We start from the raw sequence: 27,959 nt of genomic DNA, 5'->3' as shown, positions 1-27,959 counted from the left end.
GCAACACTACAAGTGATCAAAGAAAGTGGATGCCAATACGCCATGGAGAAGCTGGTGAGATGGAGCAGCTCCCCTTCAGAGCTCAGGACATTTTGTATCACGTAACACGGCTCAGCCCGCAGCACAGTCACGTCGGTGTGCTGGGAATCAGCGCCTGGAGTGGAAGCCTGAAGCTGGAAATTCACCTTCAAATGATGAAGACACACGTACAGGTCCAACATAAGCGGAATGTTCACATCTTCAGCAAACAGTGAGCTCCCTAACATGAACAGAATGACAACAGGACAACAACAGGATGACAACAGGACGACAACAGGGCTTCTCCTTCACGAAGGAGCTTTTCAGATGAAACAGGAATGTCAGCTTCAGTGCATGCTCTGCTGACTGGAACACGATCAAGTCTTAACTAAGTTCCACATCATGTTTTCAGGGGAAAAGTGGAGAATGTTTTATGGAATTCGAGTCTGGATTTGGCTTGCAGCCTAGAACATACATCTTGTTATGAAAACCGTTGAATTGCTTTTAAGTGGGGAAGCCACAAGTGTCCTTGGAGCCACCCATTCACCTGGAAGTCCCACAGGCAAAGGGAAGGCAGAAGAGCTTTGGTTTGGGGCAGCTGGGGGCAGCGGAGGGAGGGGAGATGGTTTTGGAAGTAGCTCTTGTATGGAACTGCTCGCTTGTGCCTACAGCATGAAGCAGTTACGACTTGTTTTCTGTTATTGTCACAGATCCAATACGTTACTCCGGCTACATCATAATCTCTTCCTGCCTCAGTTCATCCATGTGTAAACCTGATTCACTAACTCTTACCTTAATGTGTCATGGGGCTTAATTAATAACACTTAGGTCTTTTAAGCCCTCTACAAACATTAACTACTTCTTGTAACAACTCTCCGAGGTATTATTATCCCCATTTTACCGACGGAGAAACGACAAAAGAGGCCGCAACTCTCCCAAGGCGAGAGCGCAAACGGTGACTCCTAAAGGTCCCCTTCGAGGGCTCGTCGTACCGTAACCGTGGAAACTTCTCAAGAAAGGCGAAGTCAACACACAGCACCTCAAAATCACTTACAGAAGCGCAGCACAACCAGCCGGAGGACTGAAGGGGACGCGACCAGAAGCAGCAGCTCGGGATCGGCTCAGGAGCCGCAGCCAGCACCGCAAAGCACAACGTCGGGGCAGAACCCACCCGAACAGCGCCGAACCGGCCCTCACGTGCTGCACCATCACAGCGAGCAGCGGGAGCGGAGCAGCGATGCGGCGGGCGGTCACACCGAGCACCGCGCCGCCCCCGAGCCGGGACCGAGCCGGGACCGAGCCGCCGTCCCCCGCGGGAGGAAGGAACCCCGCTGTTCCCCCGCCGTCCCCACGCCGGAGCCCGGCTCCGCGCAGCAACAGGCTCCCGGCGGCGGGCACGGCCCGAGCGGAGCGGGAACCGCAACGGCCCCCGGAGCCGGCCCGGCCGGGTCGCGTCCTGCCCGCCGCCCCCCGCACGCAGGGCCCGGGTCGCCCCGCAGGCCTCGGCCCGGGGCGGGGAGGCGGCGCGGGGTGACAGCGGCACGGCCCGCTCCGCACGGCACGAGCCGAGGGCTGAGCCCGCTCCGTGGCCGGGCCGGGACGATCGCGCAGCGCCGCGGGACGCGCCGTCCCCTCCCGCAGGGCCCGGACGAGGCTCCGCCGCGCGCTCCGGAGCGGCCGCCCCGCGCCGCCCACCTGATCCCGGGCTGGGACCCCTCACGGCGTCACTCACCTGCGGTGCGCGGTGCCGGGCGGCCGGGCCCCGGTGGCCGAGTCCCCGGCGGGCGGGCGGTGCGGGCCGGGCCGGGCCGGGCCGTGCGGGCGGCGCTGTGTTTACACCGCCGCCGGGGCTCGGCGCTCCGCGGCCGCTCAGCAGCCAGTCGCCATTTCCCGCCTACCGACCTGCTACACCGCACGGAGGGACCCGGATGGGGAGAGGGGCCGCCGCGCAGGCGCAGCCCGGCCGGGGGAGGGGGGCACGGGCACGGCGGCGGCGGGGCAGGACGGGAAGGAGGGAGCGGGGCCTCGCGCGGGGAGCGGCGCCCCGAGGCGGCGGGGCCCAGGGACGGGACGGGACGACGCCTCCAGCTCCTCCTCCTCCACTTCCCCCGGCCGGGAGCGGCTGCGGCGGCGGCACGGAGCGCCGCGGGGCTGAGGGGCCTCGCCAGGAGCGGGAGGAGGTGGAGGAGGAGGCGGATGCGGCGGCGGCGGTGACCGCCTCTGGAGCCGAGCGGCGGCAACACAGCGCCCTGAGGTGAGATGAGCTGAGCGGGAAGGGGCGGGATGGCGGCAGGAGGATGAGGGAGGAGGGAAGGGAGAGAGGTGCGGAGCGGAGCGGAATGGAGGGAGACCTGGGGGGAGGGGGAACCGGGGAGGGAACGGGCGGAGGGGAGGGGCGGTCTGTGAGGTACCGATGGGAGGGGCTGCCGGGAGCTACCGCTGGGAGGTACTGTATGAGGTATTGTATGAGGTTCTGTATGAGGTATTGCTATAAGGTACTGTATGAGGTACTGTATGAGGTACATTATATCACAGAACTTCCACTTTCTTAGGAGACGTCATAGAACTGATTTTACCTGAGTTTCTCGAGGAAGCAGATTTAGTTGGAGGGACTGGGAGCGTTGTCATTTCTGTGTTGGCATGAAGTTGTTGCACACATATCATAGCCCTGACTGTGTGTGTCTGAAAATCCCAGTGTAATCCAGTTGATACATGTATGTGCCCACACCTTGTCTTTAAACCAGGGTTGCATTGGAAGCACGGTGTGCTCGGTGCTGGAGGCAGCCAGAGGGTTGTAGCTGTTGCAGAGCTGTATCACCGCGCTGTCTCTGCACAGTGATACAAGGCACTGGGAGCACTCGGTCTCACTCTACTTGGAGTGCAGCTGAGGGTGGCGGTGAGTTCTCCACACACCACAAGTACACACACGTGTTTGTTCAGGCATATCCACCGGAGGCTGCAGTGGGCACTCAGTGGCTGTGTGTGCAGAGCGCGGGGGTGCCAGCTTTTGTAGCTGCACCAGAACGTGGCAGATAATAGAGCTGGCTCCTCTTCCTGTTTCCGTATTGGCCTCGGGCAGCTCGTACAGCAGAGTGCACCCCAGGGGTTTGCTTTGCTTCAGCCTCGTACAGCAGTTTTCAGGATCTGATTGCTTGTGCAGAGTCTGCTGCAGATACAATTAAAGTGAAGCAGAAGTGCATGACAACCTGTGTGCAGCCCAGCCAACCCGGTGTGTTTTCCAGGCGGATCGTGCTGCGAATCGCTGAAAACATGTAATCTTGCATTGCAAAGTGCTTGCTTTACAAGAGCTCTTTTGTTCTGTGGGCTTTGTGTTCTTCACTGTTGATGATTTTGTCTGTATGAAAGTGTAAACTCGGAACCTTGAATAAAAAAGCAACTCATTGGTTAATTAGTGTCTGTTTCCACCTTGTCTCTTCAGTCTGATTAATAAGTGAAGCAGGATGCTCTGCAGCGCTGGCACTTCTGTGTTGCCAGGTAGAACCCCCGGCTTTGGCTTTCCTGCTTTGGAAGGAAGTCGTGCTCAGCAGCAGCTCTGCTTTAAGACACCCTGAGCTCAGAGGAAGCTTTGGGAAAAGCTGCCTGCTGGAAATCCATCCATTACTGCCCTGGGCTTTGGAGATGGAGAGGGGGAAGCAGGAGCTTCCCTTGTATGGGGAGCTCCCAGGTAGGTGCACACGTTCAGCAGGTGCTCATACATTCCTGTATGTCCTCCAATGGGAAATGTGGGGGGAGATGGTGAGGAATTGGAGGCAGAGGCTCTTCATCCTCCAAACACAGCACCCTCTGCAAAATGTGAATGTCTCACACCTTTAAATTATGGGATGTCTTTAAGAAGGGATGAAATAGTTGGGCACCAGTTCTCACAGGTTAATACAGGTTGTTCAGATGTAGCCTGGGGAAAGACGATAGATTTTTCTCATTGCATTTGAATAAAGCTTTTGATTTTTCCCTTAGATCTCCAGTCAGTAGGAAACCCATCTCTCAGTGCATAAACATCACTTGGTTTGTGTGTGTTCGCAGGGCTGCGGTGGGTACAGCTGTTAGTCTTTGTGAACCTAAACAAGTGGGGGGAAAGGGAGAAGCTGCTCAAATCAGAGTGTACCAAAGGTAGAACAGCTGAACTGACTAATGCTTCCTAGTGAAGTTTCAGATACAGTCCTGTTCCCACCCGCACAGCTGGGAGCTCAGCCCTGATGGTGCACAGTGCTCACCTCCAGCACTACCTTAACAGTGACAATGCTGAGCACTCAGCACTGCAAAACTGCAGGGTAAAGTGAAGCACTTGGGAGTATGTGTGAAAGAGAAATGGGAGTCTATGAGAGGACAGGACAAGGTTTGTTGGTCCCATTTGCTGCTTGTCAGGATACGACTCTGTCAGTGCACTGCTGTGTGGGCAAAAAGTGCTCTCGTGTTGCTGGTAGAGCAGCCCCAGCACATGCACAAAGGGCTGTTTGCAGCTCGGCGGATGCTTTGGGGGAAGCAGATGTTGGAGCCGCGCTCTGAAATGTGGCAGCATTTTGTGTGCTGCTGCTTCCATGGAAACCGGAACCAGCTCAGATCAATGGCCTCGGGATTTCAAAATGAGATGTAAAAAATGAAGCCCCGATAGCTCCGTTGTTCACATTGCTACTCACCAGCTGATACTGGTGGTGCTAAATGGTACTGAGCAATGCACCACACAGACACCAGGTGTGGGTGTGCACATTGCAGGTCAGTGGTGTGTAGTTCCTCTGACTGAGCCTTTGACTGAAGGAACTTCATTCTTTCTTTCACTCGAGTGGAATTTGTTTGACAAACAATTCCCCTCAGAAATAAAACTCTTCAAACATTGGGTCACTACACGATGCAGAGCACCCAGAGACCTGCAGCACGTTCCTTAAAGGGACACAGAGCACCAAACCGTGCTTCTGAACGGGCTGCCCCAAAACTCTGGGTAAAGCAAGCCTACAATTCATGCACACAGCGTGCTGTCCATAATAACAGGTTACTGACCTCAGTGTGTCTGTGGGCAGTCACCAGGGGCAGTGTGGTCGTACACTTATCCCTGTACACCTCCACAGTAACCTGTCTGAACAACAGTCCCACAGGCTTCAAGGATGGGAACGCGGTGCAGAAGCAACGTGCAGGCAGCTGGACAGAGAAGCTTTGGTACAACACAACACCAGAGGGAGTCCAGGAGGATTTCACTGTAGGTACAGTGTTGCCAAGTTATTCTTGTGTATCTGTTACAGTAGCTCAACTGTTGCTGTCCAGGCTACACCAACTACACAAGGGCTGCACTTGAAGCTCACTTGTTGCTTAGACATTTCTAAGCGTGTAATTGTCCTGATATGAAAATAAGTTTGTATGGCTTGTAGGAAGGTTCTCATCTCACTGCCCCATGAGTTGGCTTTTATAGAGCAGGTGTAACCACTGCTGATACATCACACTGCTCCAGCTCCTGTGAAGGCCCACCTTGATCTGATTTTCAGGAGCCATGATCACTTTGATACGGCTGCAGAAGGAAACAGAAGAGCCAAAGGCCTCACAAACTTTAAACAACTTAATTTATTAGAACCCATATATGTTGCTTTCATTAGAAGAATCAAGTTAACACCTAATTCAGGCTGAAATTACATTTTAAGACCAAAAAAATTGCAGTGCTGAAATATGGTATTTACTGATGGCCGCCATTCTTCGAATCCCAGCACAGGTTTGTTCTTACTGTATAGGAGCTAATTCAGAGCAGGCTCAGTGTTTTGCCAAGGGCTGTTCCCCCCCATCTGCCTCTCAGATGTATGAAAGGAAGAGCTCGAGCCTTAAACACCACCGCCACAAAAGAGAAAAACCAAGCGGCTGGAATGCATCACCACAGTTTGATTTTTTATTTCTTGTACATTTAAGACTCGTGAGCAGATTATGGCTGTAGCAAAAATAACGTAGCCAAAAAAATCACGCAGCTTTTGAAATGTGAAAGGTCCATTGAATGGGCATCAAACAAGACTTATTTCAGATTGGAAGCCGAGTACAGAGAGTTCAATCACTCACATCTAAGGTCCTGTCATTTCACAGTAGCCCTTTTGGAGAAGCAGGGTGGGTTCGTAACCTCATCTTCCACTACTGCAAATCAACTGAATCGTTTCTGTAGAATTCAGAAGGTGCTGAATGCGTCATACAAAAAGTGTCTGACTTACAGACTGGTCCCAGGTGGAAAAGCAAAAGGTGGAAGTGGAGGATGTTTGGAGAGATCTGTACAAAGGATTACGCTGTAAATTAACTGGAGTGACTGCGACACGGGATGGAGTCTCTTGGAACAGTAAAACTCCGCATACACGGTATTGAGGAGTGCAGGGGCTGTTCCTTCCATGCAGGTTCCTGCAGAGCTGATGCAGCCTTCTTCCCCTCCCCATCCCCACAATGAAACTCGCTCTTCTTTAACACAACGATTCCCTACAAGCGGTGCTGAATTATTTATGTTACCTTTTAAGATAAGCTGTTAGTTACACAACTTTTTCAGCAAGTATCGAATTACTGAAACTCTGCTGCCACTGATCTCCAGCTCTGAGCTCTGCTCATGAGCAGCAAAATGGTGCTCGCTTCTAAGGTCTACTCCCCCGTCATAGCTTTCCTCACCTACATAGAAGAAGGAGCATTTATTAACATCCAGGTTTCATTCTCAAAGGACAGCTCACCTGCAAGGAACAGCAAACAGCTCTGGTGAAGAAAGCGGAGTATTTCTGCTCACACGGGTATTCCTGTAGAAAAGGAGTCCTGTGGCTGTACATTGTTTCCACAGAGCTTTTGTTACATGAGATACAAACTGTACAAGTTCTCCAGTTTACAAAGTTTCCTAATTTGCAGAACCAATTCAGCCCCTATTTATAATATTGGTTTTAATGCAAAGATTCTTACAGATAAGGTACAGTCTAAGTACTTGGCTCAACGTAACAACAAAAGTGTCGTTTTCATACAATTTGCAATAGTACAACTATGTACATATGTACAGAACTGGCCCCTCCTGTCACTTCCCTACCGTCGAGGATACGTGTTTGTAATCATCAGTTTGTTTTGAAGTATGAAACGGTGAAGTAAAAATGGTTCAGTTTTGCAGCACTTCAAGTTCTTCAGTTGAGCTCCATCTACATTTCCCATTTAATTCAAGCCTTAAAGGACACCGTCACCAAAGCGCGGCTTGCTGTAATCAACGAGGTCATTCTGTAGATCTCTTTCTTCATCATCTGCAATTGAAATATTCAGACCAACTCTCATGTGATGGTAATGAAAACAAATGTAAGCAAGCTTTCCCATGAACATGATGCTAACACATCCATCCACACCGACAGGGCCTTGTCTGGCTCGGGGAATGAAGTCCTCAGGGAACACAGGGCAGCACAAGGCCCTGCCAGGCCAGGTCCACTGTCAGCACCTGGAGATTCATCCCCTCTGACAAACTGTGACTTCACATTACTGAGCATCGCCAGCTTTGTTCCAACTGCAATACAGACATCTGCTGACTTGACACATTGCAGAACTGCTGTAAATGGAGTGTTCTGCTACAGGTTTGAAACTGTCCCACTAAAAGCCAACTACCAAGTCTGTAACTTTGGAAGGTTACATCAGCACAGGTTACAGGTTGGCAGTTCTACCGGAGGTTGGGAACCACGCAGGGCTGGCACAGAAGTCCCTATGACCTTCCTCCAGGTCTCCAAATAAACTGCACAAGAGTAAGTACCTTACATCTGAGGTTTGAGAAATGACACTCTGAATTTGCCTTTGCTACCAGTACTGTTACAGACTGCTGTCCTACATCTTAGACTTGAGTGTAAAACTTGAAGGACTCTTAAAGGCAAAAAAAGCAGTGCTCAACCCTTCCACACTTCTTATCAAAGGGAATCTGTATTCTCTCTTAGCTTTGCTAGGAATTAGCAATGCATTCTTCACCTGTACTCTTCACAGCTGAAACACAACCATCTACTAGTGATAAACAAACAGCCCACCAATCTAAACCCCTACTGTAACACATGCAGTTAGAGTGAAGGCGTTCCATCCTGCTCGTCCTCTCCCTGCCTCTCTCCTACTTCTTCACTTCTATTCCTGGGACTTTGAGCCTCATGAAAAAGCATAAAAACAAACACTCAAAACTTACTCGTCCTCACTGTACTCGTTTACTGCAGGGCACAAAGAACAAATAAAATCAAGGGAAATATATTTTAAAACATCCCTTGCAAGAACTACTGAGGCATGTTATTCCAGCTGCCATAATTGAGATGGCTCCTGCGTGGTCCCACAAGAAAAGAAGTCCTGAAAGTCCACTGTGCTTTAACTGATGAGCTTTTGCTGCATTCCAAAGCTCACGGTGTCCCCTTATACTCATGGGAAGGACAGCAGTTCACAGGCACAGAAAGCAGAGTTCAGGTGAGTGCCATCAGCTGTCCCTCCACCAGCTCACCAAGGCTATGCATGATGATAACCTGTCTGAAGCTCTAAAACATTCACAGGTTTATTTAGCAGCCTGCAGGTGAGGCAGGCACCCGCTGGCAGCCTGCAGCTCCAAAGGCTTGTTTACCTACATGACACATGCTGCTGAGTAGAAATTACTAATAAGAAAGCACGTGGGTATCACTTGATTCGTGTGATCTGTCACCACAAAACAACATTTACTGGTGTGGAAGCCAACAATGTATGTTTCACTTTGCATTTCAAACACGTGAACTGAAAGAAGAATCACCGGATTGGATGCTGATGTTTGGAGCACATCTCCCAAGCTGTCCATTTCCCTTCTATTTCAGTGTAAGGCCCACACAGTTTCAGTGGTAACAAAAGCATTTAAGCGAAGTGCTTTGTTTACACATACCAGATGCTGTGTTCTGGCTTAATGCAAACCCACGTGATGTTTTCCTAATAGTTTTGAGGCAGAAATTCAGTGGGTTTTTCTTTTTTTAACCTCTAAGCCATTTTAACAACTCTCCCTCCAGAATCCCACAATTCCACCTTCCCTTCCCCTGCAAGTAAATTAAGTACAAAAGCTACAGCAGACGCTCCTCAAATGCTGCTTCTGGCAGTTCCAGTCTGCACACAGAACAAGTCAACAAGTTAACAGGAGACAGGGCAACAAATGGTTTGGAAAATGAAGCCAGAGGTTGTAATGTGCTGCTTGGACCGTTCTGCAGCAAGAGCCTTCCCGAGGTCACCCTTCCATCTTCACTACATGGCACAAAATCTCTTACGTCTGCACAGATGTAAAGAGATTGGTCAGAAGAGGAGCAAAGCTGAAGCCACCACAGCACTGATCTGAGAGGCACGAGTGGCACAGGGCAGCACTGGACTCACTCTTATCAAGAACCCTCCTCTGAAGTCCAGCTAAGGAAGTGATGCAGTGAGCAGCCAGGCATCACCCACTGCACGAGGGAGAACTGAACTAAAGAACAACTAAACTAAACTCAATCCACACAACTGCTTGCATTTGCAGAGTGCAGCACATCACAACGTGCTTTCCTTTGCTCTACAAAACCACGACTATGAGAAACCAGGTTCCTACTTCCACAGTGCAGTGCACGTCAGTAGAAGAGGCCACATGGACTACTTACATTCATTTGGAAGCTGGCTTTAGCAAGCCATTCAGAGCTTTGTAGTAACACCCAGAGGAATGGACATTTGTAATCCAGAGCAACTGAAGTCCCCTGCTACAGCTTTGAATGAATGTGTAACAGAACAGGAAACGTCACCTGGAGCAGCAGCGGGTTTTGTTTTCATCAGTAAGCAAACTAATTGTCCAGGGCTCTGATCCACACTGTTCTTGTGCTTGTTCACGTGTTTCAAACTACCAGCACAGCCACTAAACACGCTGCACACAGCAGCACATGCTAACAGAAACCAGCAGCTCGTTATCAGCTTTTCCTACTCCTATTCGTATGTTTGGATACCAATGAAATGATTGACAACCTATCAGTTAAACCTGCATTACAAGGATCCAAATCAGGGTGCACACAGAACTTGCAGAGTTACAGCCCTCCCACCCTCTGCACTCCCCCTTCATTTTGCATCACCTCCTTAATTGGAAATACTACAAACGTTTAAGCAGACATTTCCAACCTCTGGACATGCAAACCCTTCACAAGACATCACCAAACAACTACACGGAGGATGGCAGACAATGAGGCAGATGCACGGCAGACAATGGAGAGGTGGCGCAGTGAGACGCATGCAGAGGGGTGGGAAACATGCAGGGCCGGGTGTTAGGCTGGCACCAGGCGAGCACTGAAGTTTGGTTAACAGGGACAACCAGAAGTCTGTTGAATCTGTGTACAATGCACAAATATTACACTTCAAATTGCCATCTGGGGTTTCGTTGTGTGCCGCCTCAGGGCAGGTGTGACCAAATTAGCAGGAGTCCAAACCTACCGAGGCAGTTTTAAGCAGAGAAGTGTAATGCCAAGGACGGCATCTCCAACCAGCTACACACCACGTCTGCATTGAGAAAACTGTCTAAAATTTGAAGCATCTTGATTTTCCGAGCAGAAACTGCATGATTGGAATAAGCAATGGGAATGTTCTGAGAACTGCTGTAACGTCGCTTTCAAATGGAAAGCAAGCCTGAATTTCAAACATTGCCTTAAGCTGATTTATTCCACATTATAAATTGTAGATCAGCCAAAAGTAATGAGGCTTTACACAAATTCAACAAGAAAACTCGATGTGGATTTTGATTACATGGGATGGAGATAAGGCCCAAGCTCACCTTGGACGTCTTCTTCTCCACCATCACCATCCTCTTCCTCATTGTAAGCCAGCTCAGCCTGTTTGTCTGCCTCGTACTCACCCACGTTACCATCATCCCCATTATAATCTGCCAGTTTAGAACCCTGCTGCGGATCAACAGGGGATTCATTCTCATCAAAGAATCGGCCTGCGAAGTAGGCAAAGGATTAAGTCAGAAGCAGAGAGGAAAGAAACAGGAAGATTCTAAATGAAAGCAGCCTGCAGGTTAGGATAATCAGGTTTCTGTAGCAGTTTTGACTGGAGGAGAAGGGGAGTAGAAGGGAGAGTGCATGGGCAGGAGGAACAACAGTGCTGCTTAGGAACACCTCCATGGAGAAAGGGATGTCCTTAATGGCTCTGAATTGGGGTTTGGGAGATCTGCCCTCTGTGGGCTTCACTTTGTAGGAAAGAGCAGAGGGAAACACCCAGACAATGAGCTTCACTGCTGGTCATCCAGGAGCACGGCACTGTAGAGATGTGCTCCAGTTTTATAAAATGTTGAAGAGCACAGAGTGAAGGTTGTTGTACCCAGACATTTTCCTGAACCTCCAAAGAAATGGAGTAGAACATTGCTGACTTTGTTCGTGGAAAGGAAGTTTACAGCTTGTGTGCCACACTGCCAAGGGTTCCAACCTCACCAACATCTGCCTTGTGCTCCACACCGATGGTTTCCAAACCTCCTAATTAATCTGGGTAACATTCAGGGCTTCTGCTGAGCTTTACATTTCAAGATGTTTCACCTGCAGTATTTTTGTCTGGCAGCAAAGAATTCAGAACTCAAAGAATTCAGAACTGTGCCACACATCAACGGCTCCAACAACAAACTGGAAGAATATTTAGTTCCAACTATGAAACAGCCACAGACAAGCACATGGTGAAAGATTCACGGTGTAACACCAAGTGCAGAGCTGGTGTGTTGTGGGGTACAAAGGAGAAACAGTCGAGTCCACAGAATTCAGTCTGCTTGTCCACGGCTTAAAGACAGCAACACTAACCAAGGGCACAGGTCTGGCAACTGCATAAAGGGAGAACGGGATCAAAGTGCAATACAATCATTACAGACTGGAAACAAACCAAGACAAAGGTCTGCCAAAGCAGATGTTAAGTGACTCATGTTTGAAACAATCAAACGCTGAAGTAAAACTGAAGATACAATTTCAATGTTAGGATTAAAGAAGTGGTTATTAAAGAAGTGGTTGGGTCACAATGGATAGATGTGAAAATGAACTTTTCCTCTTCAAACAGTGAGAACTGGTTTGTGGCAGGATATAAAATTCAGAGCAGAAGCAGTAACGGTGCTTGAAAAGCACAAGGATGACGGCTGTGCCCCTCACGTACAGAAAGCAGTGCTCAGTCACGTTCATCAAACAGGAACCGATATCTGTGTGTATGTCAGGTCTGACATGTTGTTCGTTCTCTATTCAGCTCTGTAATTCAGAAACCCTTGTGAACGTTGTTATTTTTGGACAGTGCCTTATACAAACAGCACGGTGCCATTTGCACACGTTAAATATAAAATTAGGTATGAGAAAAACTCAATGTGCTTAACTTGCAGAAAAAACAGGGCTGTGGATGTGCAGAAATGCTACGACAAGTGTAAGCTGACAGAAGGAAAGGTTAAAACATCAGGAAGGCCTCAGGGAACCCAGTGCTCCACCAGCTGCGTGTGCAGAGCCAGGTGTGAGGGATGGAGGCAGCAGGTGACTCCCTGCCCAACACCAGCAGAGCATCAGCTCTGACACGAGCTGCTCCTGGGGCACTGAGAGCTGGGCCAGCACAACAGGAGGCAGCAAGGCACCAGCTGCACTCTGAACCAGACATGGGCAGCAGCACCGCCTGGAATCTGTGCCAGGAGCACATGGCAATGTCATGGGCTGCTACTCAGCTCACTGCAGGCACGAGCTGGTGTCTGTAACACAGGGATTACAGGGGCTGCTTGAGAGAGTGGTATGTTGTCACAAAGCAGGAGAGGCATGTGACAGCAATGGGGGGGTCCCATAAGGATGCAATGGATGCTAAAAGCCATAGGGAATTTTTGACAAAAGGAATTCAGGTAACAGTTGGGTATCGCTAACCTGGACCCTTACACAGCCCTCGGAGCAGCTCCTGATGCTCCCAGTAAGGCCCATTACAGGACAGCTTCACACAGCAGCACACACTGCAGCTCTGCTTCCCACCCCCAGGCACCAGGCAATGGCACAGTGTGCCTGCTGCTCTTTTGAAACCACACAGCTGCAATGTTGGCACTTCCATACCTAACACCAAAGTTCATTTCAAAATCCTTTTTAAATTTGTGCTAATTAAATGAAACAAAGAAAGCATGTTTTGGAAGCTCCACAATTCTGAAGCTGGGCAGATGTGACAGACACCCCAACCAACAAGAGGTTACCTGTGCATCAGCTCATGGGATGAGACAAGATGGGCAGTGCTCAGAAACCAAACCCTGCCGGGCAGTCCTCTGCACAGAGATGCATGCTGGAGCTGCTCCTCTAGGCCAGGGCTAATTTAGCACCAGCAGACCCTCCAAAATGGCCACTGCTGATCAATTAGGAAACAAATCTTACAGAGATAACCAACACAGGTTTCTAGATGTGACAGAAAGAAATCCTCTCCCTTGCTGCATCATCATGATGCAGGATATCACATGGAAGGGAGAGGGAAGATGAAGTGCAAAGGCTGATCAGTGCTCACTGACTCTCAGGTACACACAGCGTTCAGTGGGGCCTTTCCCATCACTGCTCCTGCCCCCCATGCAGTTCACCTGCTCCCAGGGCAGACAGCCCATCCATTTCCAAAAGTCAAGAACTGAACCATCAGGCTGTGTCAGTGTCAGGTCTGCTGTAACCACTCACACAATGCTGCTTCTTCAACAAGCTCATGTGATAAACCAAACAGCCTTGGACACCTTAGGAAATGTGAAGTGGAAAAACTGAGCAAACTGCATGTCCATTGTGAGTTACACTGCACTGAGTTAATGTAACTTACTGTATTATCTCAATAGCCCCACTTCACCAGGAAGATCCACGAGTGGTATTAAAGTAACTGGAGCCAGCCCTCGTTATCAACTCTTTGCAGAAGCCCCAATAGACGCCTGTTCCCCACCATTCCATTCTGCCCTCTGTAGATCTCTCTCCCTCTTCACACTTTAATCCCCACCCAATTCCTTCTGCCTTCACCTTTCTAAACAGTCACTTAGAGGCACAGGATGCCCCACAAGCACTGGGACAGCAGAGAACATTCTCTTTGTCTCCTACCTGACATTCTTGTTGACACGCTTTAGTAGAAAAACCTGATTTCCAACATTTTAGTGACTGTTGTCTCATTTTCTACTAACTGCTTGCCTTCTCTGTTACTCTATTCTGTGCTCCTCACCTTCCATTATTAATTGCAGACTACTTTCATGTTTTACAGACTTTCACGCTGCTGAAAGCACATCTCATACATCCAGTTTATCGGCCAACACCACACAGCAGCACTGCCAAGGAGAGACACACGCATGTGAACCTCGCAGGTGGTTGTTTGGTTTCTTTTCAGACCGACACCAATGTCTGGTGTGCTCTTTTCTTAAAGTGATGTACTCATAAAATAGCACTTCATTCCTGACCAGGTCTCCATTAGTTCATCTGCAACAAAGTCCCATCCTGCTTTTGCTCTTCTGAATGTACATTTATCACTGACACAATTTGTTCTCAAAAAGTCCACGTTAAGCCCTTTACTTTGTTCAAACTGACTGAGAACGTGTTCATTTTTCACTCCGGATACCAACACTGGGCTGCCGTTTTTCTGGAGCTCCTCAAATCCTCCTTCCTTTCACTTGTTAGAAATATCTTCTTGCAGCACATGAGCGTGTTTCTCAAAGCTGTTAAAGGCTCAGAAACTACCCCAGGCAGCTTCTCAAACCTCCTGGATAAGGTTTTGTGCCACCCATGGGCTGCAGCATCTGAACCCATGGGGGGGAAGGAGAGCACACACTGAATTCCCCCACACCTGTACACCTCTGTGTCACTATACCCCAACATCTACCAGCTGGCAAACCTGACTGCAAGCTCACAGGCCCTATTACAACTGAACCTCCATGTCACAACAGCCCCCCCAAATACTCCATTTATTCCTGTAAGCATTATTTTCAACTTACTGCTCACGTGCTTCAAGCACTGTTCAAGGACTGCTGGAAGCTAAGAATTTTCCTGCTAATTCTCCACGTTATAGAAATGCCAGACAAGTCTGGACCACAGAAAGAAACTGCCACAGCTTTAACACAGCAAACTTCCTGCACCAACCCCCAAGTGATAAGAAATGCCTTCATAGCTTCATAATTCCAAGCACAACCTGTGCTCCCAGAAAGCTTTTCACTGATCGCTGAAACCAGTTCATGATTCTGGTTCAACAAAACCACTGCTGCTTATCCAGCCCTCAGAACTAACAGCGTTTCCTGGCAGAAGGCTCCAGAAACCTTCCTTACTGCTTCTCGGACTCAGAAGAGGGTTGGTAGTTCAAATATAATGCTTTGCCATCTCAGAGTACAGATTTTGACCACAGAAAACAAAGCCCAAGGGAAAGCTACCTCACCTCTGAGCACAAACTAATTCAAAGTTGAGTTTTTAATAAGCATGTAACTGAAAAATCCACATCATAGGCAAAAACTGAGAAGAAATGTTTCAGCGCTGTCTGATGTTCCTTCAAGCATCCCTTTGTCATCCAAATGCTAAACAACTGGAATGAGCTTTTGAAAGCAATAGGTGAAGATATGCCTAGTCTGTCCACCCCATACTACATACAGGAGCACACAGTACAACACATAGCCCAAACATTACAGCATTACCTGCAAGGTGGAGCTGCATTTCAGAATCAACAGTGCAAAGACAACTGCGGGCATATTTGCAAACTCTTACCTGCTGTTCACCCACTAAGCTTTATCAGCATTACTACCATCACGCACAGAAAGCAAACGGATGCTTTGCTTTTGTCCGAACACTTCTTTCTTGGGCAGCATCACTACAGAGAAGGGTTCTGGGAGGGCACACTTGGGCCAACACACACACACTACAACATCAAGCCCCCCGGTATAAGGGCTGAGTTCTGATGAGTGTCCCAAACTTGTACATAAGTCAAGCGACACAATGTGAATATAAGTCACACTATCACACACTGACCAAAAGTCTTAACTCAGCCTATATGCAAGTGTTTCTAATCAAGTGTTTCACGTGCTGACTACATATGAGAGATGACACATCCAGGTGTGGCTTTTCTTGCTTGTTTGGCTTTAAAGACACAATAACTCTACATTTCCTTTCAGGCTTATCCTCCAGAAGGTCACCTGCTGTAATGGCTCCTATTTTCCAAATAAGCAGCATTATAACAGACAGAAAACAAAGCAGTTCTCCGACCAGACGGACGGATTTGACATTGACCAACTTACTTTGCTTCATCTTTTGCAAGTTGTCATCTCTGCTTTTTTGAAGTTTTATGTGTTCTGCTTCAAGTTTGTTTTCATTCTGACTTTCCATATTCTCACCAAAATTTAAGCGCTGAACAGAATTTGGGGGTATTTCTTTCACAACATCAGCATTTCCTTCATTGTCACTGTGCAAACCTACAGAAAAAGGAGTGTGTTCAGTGCTCACATGGTTCCAAACAAAGGATTTAAAGCTACCAGAAAAATAATCACATTTTAATAAAGAATCAACTCGTGATGATGTGCTGCAACCCCAACCAGTGCCCATACAGAGGATTACTGATTTCTATTCACTCTCCCGTCCAGTGGAGAAATCTTAAAGTGTTTCTCTGTGAAAATTCCAGTTGTCAAATTGGGCTGAAGTTGACCAAAAGGCCTCAAAATTATTGGTTGCAATACACATCCAATACATCCAATCCTGTATCCAGCAGAAATCATGTTTTCTTTTCTTTGTAACAGTACCAAATGAAGAGACGGCGGCCCCCTGCACCAAGCTCCCCTGATAAAATAGCAGGTATTAATTGGGAAGTTTGGTACAAAAGGTTGGCACATCATCTGCTAGTCAGAATCTTACCTGGTTCCACATTTGGAGCGTGGGGCTGTTCAGATGGAAGGTTTACAACAGGCTGGTTATTATCGCTTCTGGGAGCTGAAATACGTGGCTTCTTTATAGCTAGAACAAAATGCATTGACAAGCCTTAATGCAAAACCAACAATATAACAACAACTCTCCCTCTGACAATCCTGTAAACATTTTGTTGGGTGGATGAAAATAGGATACAGAACTTCCAGCCAAAAAAAATCGAACTACAGGAAGCACCAGAGCACTCAGTTCTGAGGATTCTAAACTATAACAAACAGAAAAATGTTCACGTTCTATTTCAGTTGAACTCTGCTAACACAGACTCTGAAACGTTGTGTTTGTTATGAAACGCACAGCATTCACATGGAATACAAACTACATCAAACACCCGAACGTGAAAGTATTAGAATACTTCTCCTAACCAGTGGGAGTATCTTCAGCCTTATCAGGGTCATTGTCTTCTATTTCAGGCATGCCTGCATCTCCTCCTGGTTTGACTTTCTCTGTAAGACAAAATAGCATGTTCTACCTTATTAATCATTAAGACTCAGTTTCCCTCTTGTAGAGGTCTCTAAGACCACAAGAAAAGTCCATCATCCATGTGGCTAACCCAACTGCAAGGCTCCTTACATTGCTCTGTCCAAGTCCCAAGGACTGCTTTGGAGCACTGATCCCAAAGCCAGTCCAAGCAATCCTCAGAAAATAATGGGAAAATACCTTTGCCATCTACAGCATGATCTGAAGGCAGCTCATTATTTTCTGCATTTTTAACTTCCATCTCTGGAACAGTCTTAGATATTGCCTGGTCAACACCGTTGGGGTTTACTTCAGCATCTTTACTGGACTGAATTCTCTGTGTTGCCTGCTAGAATAAATTAATGAGAACAATTATTAAGCACATCCATGAAAACTAAACAAACAAAAAGAGACCACCATAAAGTAAAGATTTGCTATGGACACACCAATTCACATTTACGAATCAGATGTTCATCAAAGCAAACAACAGCAGAAATATTCTCTATGTACAAATTTCAGTCCCAAAGGTTGGAGCTGTGCTCCTGGACACATAATAGAACGTAAAGCACTGCATGGCTATATGGAAATTACAGTGGCATATGTACAATAGCCAAACCATTCATAACTTGGGAATAACATGTGAGCTATTGCAAAGGAAGGGCAAGAAAACCATCACCATTCCACAACACATTAGTTTGAACTGACATGGAACAGGCAGAGAACCTTGGAAAGTTATTTTTGTAGGTTCTACATTCGTTAGCATTCTGCCTCTAGCGGGCACCTATCTCGTGCCATTCACAACTATACAAAAGGATATGGATACACAGAGAAAACTATCCCAGTAGGAAGAGTTAAGGTCAACTCAGCTCTTAAATAGATCACAAAGTGCTAAAGACACCACTTTACACCTAAAGTCACAGACTTAAAAACAGTTCTAGACTTCAAGATCTGACTGAAGTCTCCTCAAAGCAGACTGAAGAATTAAGCCTGATCTTCAAGGCTCAGTTCAATGACTGAGCAAACAGGCAGATGGTCTTACACTGAGATCCACCCCAGCACAATTAATCAAAGCTCAGAGGAGAAATGTGCAAGCCCTCCATATATCTGAACTGCCGAGTCAGCAACCAAAGGACTTTGGGTTCTTCTGCCTCAAAGAAACATAACTCTGTATCACCTTTTGTTCCCGAACAATCTGGTCCATTAATTTCTTTATGTTTTCTTCATGTTGCATTCTCATTTCCTTGATCTGCTGCCCACACTGCAGACTTAATTAGAAATACATGATCAGTCATATTTTGTTTGTTGGATTTGTTATATCCGCTCTCCCATAAATATAATAGGGACAAAAAATGAAGTGGCATAAAAAGCAAAACCTGAGATACAACCATAACAGGCTGTCCAAAACCCTCCGTCCATGAATAAGATGTGTGTGGAGTGGAAATGGACTGAATACAGAAAGAAAGTGGAGCTGGAAAAACAAGGACAAAGCACAAAGTAAAATAACAGAAGTGCCTTGAATGTATTTCCTCCAAAACCTGGAGAGCAACTGAAAATCCAAGCTTCCCAGTTCACGTGTCATCAGCACGTATTCATTCCACTTGGAAAGTAATATATCTCCCACGGCTGTCAATGCAGAAGCTATGGGTTACTGTTACCAACCCAAATAACACCCATGAATGACACAGCTGAGTCTCCCAGTCTCTCTAACAGGCCACACTGAGACACACGCAATCCAACACAATTCCCACCTCACACAAACCTGCGGACACCCAGCGCAGCACAGGCAGAGAACATTTGCTTTTCCACACGACAGTTTTTTGAGCACTTCTCAGTGTTAGTCTCTCCTATTCCTTAGGCTTCAGCAGTACCAGTCCTCCCTGCTTCTTTATCGTACTTGAAATCTCAATTGTGCACAGTGTTTTAACTTCAGTTTGATGCATTTCTCTGTTAGGAAGACTGCAACTAACTATTCCAGTGGCTTACAGACCTCTGTTCATTGAGTCCTCCCACACACTTGTTAACTAAGATGTCAGCATTATAAGCACTGAGCAATTCAAATCAGCCAGACTTCGCATAGGTTACATCTCACTTTGATATCAAAGTAATGGCTAGATGTTTGATTCTAATGCTGTGAGTTAAAGTTGCATCATCAAATGGCTGCCCTCAAGTTTGAGGATTAACACGTACAGTTCATTAGTGTTTTCTAACAAAGGAAGACTTCTATCACATACCTGTCGTACTCCAGCCTCCTCGTAAGGTACGTGTTGTTCTTCTTGTACTCATGAAGCTGATCTTCCTGGCGGATGAACTCCTGGCGTAATTCTGCCAGTTGTTCTGGACCAAAGAGCAGAAGTCAATATTAACATAGAGCAGAACGTAAAACAGATACAACACTTCTTGTAAAACAGCTACAACACGCAGCAGACACAGCACTTCTACTATTGCTGTCTAAAAGTTGCTCATGTTTTGTTATTTCTTCTACATATATTATCAGATATTAACAGCAACTGTGCACTGTGCAGACAGGCAGAAATGCCAACATGCTGCTTGCAGGAATACACAAACATGGCATTAGCTGGCCCAGACTTCCCTCTGACCACTGCACGGTTCCAACGCCTGCAAGGGCAGCCCTACTAGACCCCAGCACTGCTGGTCCAGCTGTCCTGAGTTGGTCATGAAAACGACTGCAGCATCTTGGAAGCAAGCAGTGTGAGAACAGAGCATTGCTGCAGACAGGAGAGCCAGGGCTGTGGGCACCAGTCCTGCACTGAGATGCAGAGCAGACATCCAACAAGCACTGCAGTACACCCAGCACTGCCTGAGCTTCCATTGCACACACTGCAGCAGCTGGGCAGTGACAAAGTACAGCATGGCCATAAATTCCTTACCCTTCAGACGATGTATGTCTGCCATCTGGTACGAGATGTTGTTCTGCAGCTTCACCTGAAAGGCAGAAACGTTACATTGCCATCTTCAGCAGAGCAGGGAGGGTACAGACTGTAAACATTTGGCTGCTTTTTAACTTGTTCTTTTTCATCATGAATAAGGGCAGATTGAGCCAGGACTCCCCTAAGCCCCCTGCATTCCAGTGCTGCAAAGGGGACAATGAATCTCCAAAGTCAAAACATAAGTACATAAAAATAAACCACCAGCAATAATTGCCAACTTCTTCCTGTCTTCCACTCTAATGCAATTCTTCCCCAGAACACTAGAAACCTACAGACAGACCCTGCAAAACACTGGGCTGTATTCAAACCTTCACCTACCAGAATTGATAATACAGGAAGCCCTGGTGCCAGCTCGCTTCTTCCTCACCCCATCAAACAGCTGATTGTGAAGCAGTGGGGAGGAACCTCCCTCTGCACACAGGAGTTTGATTCGGAGATAGGATGGGTTTTATCACAGTCCTTCATCCTGACAACTTGGGGTTTCAGACACAATTTACAGCCCAAACTGCCCGGCTGACAGCAAACAACCCTAATCCGAGGGATGGAAAGGGAAGAAACATTTCATGATACATCTGTTCCACCTCCACATGCAAAAACAGCCACCCCGCAAACCATGGCACGAACGCAGCCCTTCCAGGTCTGTGTGCTCCTGGAAGCCAGAGCCATCAGTACAGCCTGTGTTCCTCATGGCTTCCCAGATCCTTTCCAAAGCAGCTGGGAAGTGTAACAGGAATCCTCTGCTTTGCAAAGTGAGGCTGTCGAGGAGCTCTGGCAGCAAAGGGCACAGGCAGCTGCTTCCAAGGGGGTTCACCAAGCAGGTTCATCCCACAAGCAGCACTTGTAAGCACCAACAAAGGGACAAAGATTTATTGCACAGCCACCAACAGCTCTGGAATGAAAAAGGTGCACTCCTGAGAGCTGCAAGAGCAGACACAGGCAGGAACCTGATTCTGTGTGAGCCCCTACGCACTGTGTGGCTCCTGTTTGGAAACTCTCCACCACAAATTCCTGCCACTCCATCTTCCTGCTGAGCTGACTGCAAAGGGATGTGTAAAGCAAAGAGAAAACGTTTCCTGGTGATATACAAAGTATGAAACGCTGAGGGACCAAGTGACAGCCCTGCATCACCCCCAGCACCAGGACAGGCACAGACCATCCTCTGCCTGGTCCCCAGGGCCGGCAGCCTGTTGTGAGCAGCGTGTGCTCTGTCACAGCCCCTCACACCTCACCTCCAGCACAGAGGTAACCCAGCACATTCAGTTTCATTTCAGCATATTTCTGCTTCCAGACTCTTCTCTTCCAAACTGCAGCTACAAAGAGACTCCTATTTGTTTGTTCAGCCTCCTTAGATCTTCCTTTGTGAGAGATTCACCTCCCAAGATCAGCCACAACACCCCTGTGAGATGTGGGCAGCAGTTGTGGTGAGCCCACAGATCAGATCCAGCCCCATTCGCCATCACTTGTTCCCCAGCTCCAGACGTACCAAAGCAAAGTGTTCCCCTGCCCTTCAGGGACTGATCCTCACTGCACCCTGCAGACACGTGGCACTTCCCCGCTGTGCCTCAATGCTCCTCAGTGCCCTGCAGGCTCCTCCCAGCTCACACTGTGCCAGCAGCAGGGGCTGCTGCCTTCCTGCAGCTTGGAGTGGAAATGGGTTGTGTGCACATGTTTTGCTCTTATTACTTGTTTTGTTTCCTCAAACAAGACACCAGAGCACTCAATTACTGCAGCTCATCTGCCACAAGAGCAAACAGCAGCACAGTGGGACACGCAATGCACACAGAGGATAGAGCCAAAGCTTTGGGCTTGATGTGGGCATCGCTGAGCAGGCAGGGAGCACCTGCAGACATCCTGCTCCCCTCAGCACTGGGACATACGTGGCTGAGCAAAGGGCTGGGAGAGGAGCACAGAGAGCAGCAACAACCACCAGAACTGCAGCTCTCAGTGGAGTCTGCTACAAAGCAAAGGCAGGTTCATTGCGAGCACCCCCAGCACCCCAGGAAGCACTAATGGGGAAGACTTGTTAGAGCTCTCATGTTTCATAGCAGGACTGGAATCACTGCAGTAACAGCGTGTAACAGAGCATCGCTGTGACTCTGCCCTGAGGAAACACACATCAACCAAGTCTTCAAGTCCAACTATTCTCACTCAGCTCAACTCAGAGTCACACACAACACTTCCCGACCTTCCCCTCCATGTGCGGTACCTGTTTATAATTCACCTTGTTCTTAATACGGACGGTGTTGGCTGCCCTGATATCCAAAGCCGATCCCCGCTGTCCATCACTGCGCACCTCGAAATGCTTTTACCCCAACCTCAAAGGACCCAAACAGGGCAATGCCGCCCCCTCGTTACCGCGCATTAAGGCAGCTGCTCACCCTGCTGTCCTCGCAGCGCTTCACCTGCCCGTCCCTGGCGTGCAGCTGGCTGCTCAGCTGGCTGTAATCCGCCTCCTTCTGCTCCAGCTGTTTGCGGTGCGAATCCACCCGGCCCAGCAGGTCGTTGTTGCGTTTCTCCAGCCGCCCCCGGGCCACCTCGGTGCGCTTGGCCTGGCTCTGCAGCTCGGCCAGCTCCTCCCTGAGCACGGCCTGGCGGGACGCCGCGTTCCAGCAGTTGAAGGCGAGGACGGCGATGACGAGCAGCAGCGCGGCCAGCAGCAACGACGGCAGGCGGCCGCCACGGCGGTTAGCGACGAAACCCACCATGGGGGACAGCGCCGGGCGGGGGCTGCACCCGCTCACCGCCTCCGCCCGCGCCTGAGGGGCTGCGGGATATGGAGCTGCGGGATGTGGGCTGAGAGCTGCGGGATCCGGGCCGGGAGCTCCGGGCCGGCGGCGGGGCGGACACGGAGCACAGGCCGCACAGCGCCGCCCCTTCCGCCGCCCGGCTCTCGCGAGGCGGAACGCTGCCAAATGTCGCGGGAGCGCCGCGCTCCTACAGCGCCCCCTGGCGGACACTCGGGGAAGGGCAGCGGTGCGGGGTGAACGGAGCGCTGCGATAAACGCTGCGATAAACGCTGCGATAAACGCTGCGATAAACGCTCCGGTAAATGCGATGGACGCTCGGATAAACGCTCCGGGCGCGCTCCTGGTTCCCGATTCGCCCCGTGCTCCGGGGTCGCTCGGTCGGGCCGGTACCGGCACTCGGCAGCGGTTCGTGTCCCGTGTTCGCCCCGCTCCAGCTCCGGGATCGCCGCCGCCCCGCGTGCAGTTCCGCGGTGTGTCCAGCAGGGGGCGCTGCGCTCCGTTCCTGCTATTGCCGCTCCGCTCCCGGTCCGCCCCGCGCTGCTGGACGGCGGCTCGTCCGGTAACGGCGGCTCGTCCGGTAACGGCGGCTCGTTCGGTAACGGCGCCGCGCTGCGGGCGGGGATGAGAAACCTGCCCGTGGGCTGATGGACGCTGGCAGCAATGGAGTCAGGGGCTCGTTCAGCTGCGCTGCGGGGATGGGAGCGGAGTGTGGGTTTCAAAGTGGTTGGAGGGAAAAAAGGAAACCACAAATAACCGGGCAGCACAACCCCGGGAATTGGAATGAAGGGGCAGGATGGAAGTGAAGAACGAAGGGAAGGTTCCGTCAGTGCGTGGATCTGAGCGCTGCAGAACTCAGCAGGAGCTGCCGGCAGGTCATGAACTGAGGGGCATCAAAGGGACGGCGGGGGAGCACAGGAACGGCAACGAGGAGCAGAGCTGCGTGGGGCACTGGGGGCAGCGAGTGATGGGGAGGGGATGAGGAGCAGAGGTTATTTACCCCACAAAACTAACGAGCAGTGGGTGAAACCTGCAGGGTAAGGAGGGAGGCGTGATGTCTGCACTGCCTGCACGCTGTCATTGTGCATCAGCAATTGTGCATCAGCGCTGCTGCGCTGTGCTGTGCTGTGTGCTGTGTGCTGTGCTGTGCTGTGTGCTGTGCTGTGTGCTGTGCTGTGCTGTGCTGTGTGCTGTGCTGTGTGCTGTGTGCTGTGTGCTGTGCTGTGCTGTGCTGTGTGCTGTGCTGTGCTGTGTGCTGTGCTGTGTGCTGTGCTGTGTGCTGTGCTGTGCTGTGCTGTGCTGTGCTGTGTGCTGTGCTGTGCTGTGTGCTGTGCTGTGTGCTGTGCTGTGTGCTGTGCTGTGTGCTGTGCTGTGCTGTGTGCTGTGCTGTGCTGTGTGCTGTGCTGTGCTGTGCTGTGCTGTGTGCTGTGCTGTGCTGTGTGCTGTGCTGTGTGCTGTGTGCTGTGTGCTGTGCTGTGTGCTGTGCTGTGTGCTGTGCTGTGCTGTGTGCTGTGCTGTGTGCTGTGCTGTGTGCTGTGCTGTGCTGTGCTGTGCTGTGCTGTGTGCTGTGCTGTGTGCTGTGCTGTGTGCTGTGCTGTGCTGTGCTGTGTGCTGTGCTGTGCTGTGCTGTGTGCTGTGCTGTGCTGTGCTGTGCTGTGCTGTGTGCTGTGCTGTGCTGTGCTGTGCTGTGTGCTGTGCTGTGCTGTGCTGTGCTGTGTGCTGTGCTGTGCTGTGCTGTGCTGTGCTGTGTGCTGTGCTGTGCTGTGCTGTGCTGTGCTGTGTGCTGTGCTGTGTGCTGTGCTGTGCTGTGTGCTGTGCTGTGCTGTGCTGTGCTGTGCTGTGCTGTGCTGTGTGCTGTGCTGTGCTGTGTGCTGTGCTGTGCTGTGCTGTGTGCTGTGCTGTGCTGTGTGCTGTGCTGTGCTGTGCTGTGCTGTGCTGTGCTGTGTGCTGTGCTGTGCTGTGCTGAGCTGTGCTGTGCTGTGCTGTGCTGTGCTGTGCTGTGCTGTGCTGTGCAGGTCAGGAGGGCAGCGGGGTGAACTGATCAGTGCACGGCTGAGATTGCAGCGGTGAGTTTGGGAAGATACAGAGAAGAAGAGTGAGTTACATTGAATTCGTATTCCATCTGCACGAGCAGGACGTCAGAGCTGTGGGGGAAGTTGGTAATAATAAAGTTATAGCTTTTCCAGAAGGCGTTCCAGTGTTTTCCAAGGTCAGAACTGAGTGGTAAATGCAGGGCAGTGCGGGCTGCAGCCTGAGACCCTGCGGGACACTGCGGGACACTGTGGGACCCTGCAGACAGTGCCATCATTCCAGGGAACCTCATAAGCTGAGGAAGTGCTGCTGCTATCTCAGCATACTCTCCATGCACACCCTATCACATAATGAAGGCCTGAGCCCCACTAAGCTGAGAATCCTAGCTCTCTCCTCCTGATGTGCAGCTGAGTGCTGCAGTGAGCACAAATTGTGCTCCTCAGTGTTTTGGAAGCAGAAGCTGCTGCTGCCTGTGGGCGCACAGAGATCACACCTGAAATAAACACATCCAGAGGAACAAAGGAGCTGGAGGATCCGGCACCGTTGGCTGCTGTGGCTCCAGGGCTGGACGGGTGGAAGGGGAGAACACACGCTGTTGTTTCTGTGGGTGGATGGAGGACACACAGAGCAATGAGCAGCACTGAAGTTCCTAAAGGGCCGGGTGTGTTTCAAGGATATGAATCCTGACTTACAAGTACCTGGAATCCCCCAGGCAGTTGCCTGGCTCAGCCCCCTCCCTGCGCTGCCTGCAAAGAGCTGCCCTAAAGCTCCCAGGCTCTGTGCTCTCCTGCAGCGTTTGCAGGCAGGTCACAGACGCCCAGACATCCCGTCAGTGGTTTCATGGAGCAGGATGGCTCCTTCCTGATGAAATGCACATTGCGTGCCCGATTCTTGCCTGATTTTGCTGCAGATATTCCGCCTGGCAAAGCGTTTTCTGGCTGTTGTTTATTTCCCTTTGTTTTCTGCTATAAAGCATAGGAAGCCCAAGCACAATATTTTTAGAAGCAGAGTGTTCTGCAGCGTATTATTGCTGAGGCACTGTGACATTTAAACCAACAAACAGGCCGAGTCAGCACCGTTCTGCCCATCCAACATTTGGAGCCCTCCAGAATCTGAAGCAGCTGTTTAAATGAAAGATGAATTCTGACGTGTTTGTTTTCTGCAGGGAAAGGTGCTCTGTGCAAACCAATGGCAGGACAGGACAGTCAGGGACAGCACAGCTTAGATCTGGGTTCAGACAGAAGGAAAAAGGTCCGAATGGAATTACACGTGTCTGTAAGTTACCAGCAGGTACAAAAATGCAGCTGAGTGGTGCAGGCTGAGGAGCAGCTGCCAGGGAGCAGCGATGTGGGGCTGAGCAGTGACCACAGTCACAAAGTGCAGCCCAGGGGCAGCTCCCCATGGCAAAGCAATGGCTCAGGCCCCAGCTCTGCTTTCCAACCCCTCCTACGTGGTCAGAGGTGAGAGCTGAAGCACACGCACAGCAAAGCTCATTATGTATAGATACCCAGACCACATCTTAAATGGCATAAATCAGCTTCAGCCCCTGAGGAGGATGGGAGAGGGGCTTGAAGTGGGGCTGAGTGGGGCAGTGAAGGCTGATTTAGGGCCCCTGAGGTGGTGCAAATAACAGGGCTGGCCAGGAAGGTCAGGTGGGTTTTGGTGGGAGTGATTTCAGTGATGTTTGTATAGGAAGGGATTCTGATCTGGGGCTGTCTGCTCAGCCAATGTAGGCTGAGGGCTCTGGGTATGGGATGCTGTGCTGTGTGCAGGGCAGCCCCTCCAGCAGCTGCTCCTGGCTGTGCCAGGTTTGGCTGTGGCTGAGGACTGAGAGCTGCTGCCTCCTTTGGGTTATTCCCTTGTGGATAAGATGTGCCCCAGGGGGATGTTCCTGGGCTGGGTCTCCTGGAGCTCTGCTTTGTGTTGCTGTGACTCGTTCCAGGTTTTCTTCCTCTTCTTTAATACTGGGAACACAGCTGTGGAGTTGAAGTGTTTTATAGGCTCAGGTATAGAGTTGTGAATGCTGTGTACAGGAGCACGGTGACTTTATGAGCTCTTTGGCTTCATGGAAGACCTGTACTTTTAGAAGAACATACCTTAAATGCTGCTTTTGTGGGTCAGCTCAGCACAGCGCTGCTCTGCAGGCATGGAGGGGAATGGTGGCAATGGGAGCTGAGCAGGGGGTGCTGCTTTGCTTTGCTTGTGGTCTGGTGGCCCTGCAGGATGCAGGAGCTGAGCTCAGCGGGGCAGTTTGGTACCTGAGCACGGTGCTGCTGCGCTGCTTTGGCCTCGCAGTGCTGCTGTGGTTTCTCAGAGCATTCGTATTCAGTTACTGTTGTGTTTTGTTGCTGGGGAACGCGTGCAAGGAAAGAAAATAATTTAAGCTCTGCTAAATATAAATGAGATTTCATGGGACAAAAGAAGGCTTCTGTAGCTTGAGGGGTATTGCCATGGCAGGTTTCTGAGGCTTTCAGAAGGAAAGCAGGAGCAGCGCCTGCCCTGTGAGCAGCACAGGAATCCTCCTGGAGGCTTCTGAGGAGCTCTGTTCTGAGCAGGAGGCGCGATGGAGCTGTGCACAGCGCTGGCTTTACTTTGATATCTTCTGACTCCCTTTTCCAGCAGCTGCAGCTGGGTCAGAGCACTCCATGGGGGAATGCACAGTGATGGCTGGGCTGCCTTGGGGATGCCTGGCTTCATGGGGCACTGCGAGCACTGGAGGCTGAGCTGTGAGGGGACGTTAATGAGAGAAGGGGAGGCAGGTCACGTAAATAACATCATCCAGCGTTTGCTGCGAGCAAGCAGAATGTGAGCAGGGAGGAATCTGTCTTTGTCAGGGACTCCTGCTGATCCATTTCTCCACGGATCAGCTGCAAGTGAAGTTAATCTGCTTATGCAGCAGCTGAGGA

The 27,959-nt window shown here is 50.0% G+C and overlaps 3 protein-coding genes across 11 annotated transcripts in view; 1 reads left to right on the top strand and 2 right to left on the bottom strand.

Annotated features, from left to right (window-relative positions):
* CTDSPL2 (CTD small phosphatase like 2) overlaps positions 1 to 1,885 on the bottom strand; it is a 32,701-nt gene extending 30,816 nt beyond the window's left edge. For all 3 annotated transcript variants that reach the window (XM_015873289.3, XM_085515161.1, XM_085515162.1), the window contains exon 1: positions 1,751 to 1,885. The gene's annotated coding sequence lies outside the window, so the exon portion shown is untranslated. The remainder of the gene's footprint in view (positions 1 to 1,750) is intronic.
* On the top strand, positions 43 to 3,427 carry LOC146758425 (uncharacterized). Its single transcript, XM_085515058.1, has 4 exons — positions 43 to 54; positions 899 to 1,011; positions 1,106 to 2,272; positions 2,763 to 3,427. Exons 1-4 carry the CDS (start codon positions 43 to 45, stop codon positions 3,052 to 3,054), a joined length of 1,584 nt encoding a protein of 527 aa, XP_085371184.1. The 3' UTR covers positions 3,055 to 3,427.
* A 2,141-nt stretch (positions 3,428 to 5,568) lies between these two features.
* Positions 5,569 to 23,163, bottom strand: GOLM2 (golgi membrane protein 2). Of its 7 annotated transcripts, none has more exons than XM_015873290.3 (10): positions 22,657 to 23,163; positions 20,219 to 20,273; positions 19,562 to 19,664; positions 18,505 to 18,595; positions 17,532 to 17,679; positions 17,237 to 17,317; positions 16,806 to 16,904; positions 16,196 to 16,369; positions 10,757 to 10,924; positions 5,569 to 7,256 (listed from the first exon to the last, which is right to left on the bottom strand). In XM_015873290.3, the coding sequence occupies exons 1-10, from the start codon at positions 22,981 to 22,983 to the stop codon at positions 7,183 to 7,185; spliced, it is 1,320 nt and encodes a 439-aa protein (XP_015728776.2). In that variant the 5' UTR covers positions 22,984 to 23,163; the 3' UTR covers positions 5,569 to 7,182. The 7 variants fall into 7 exon arrangements, with proteins under 7 accessions (XP_015728776.2, XP_015728777.2, XP_085371290.1 ...); XM_015873291.3 differs by having other exon boundaries at positions 17,532 to 17,676; XM_085515164.1 differs by lacking the exon at positions 22,657 to 23,163 and adding an exon at positions 20,597 to 20,676.
* Between the last annotated feature and the right edge of the window lie 4,796 nt (positions 23,164 to 27,959).

This window comes from Coturnix japonica, chromosome 14 (genome assembly GCF_054131305.1).
Source record: "Coturnix japonica strain WE chromosome 14, WE-NBRP24, whole genome shotgun sequence".
Classification (NCBI taxonomy): domain Eukaryota; kingdom Metazoa; phylum Chordata; class Aves; order Galliformes; family Phasianidae; genus Coturnix; species Coturnix japonica.
The sequence above is the reverse complement of the archived record's forward strand: the minus strand, read 5'-3'. Positions and strand labels throughout refer to the sequence as shown.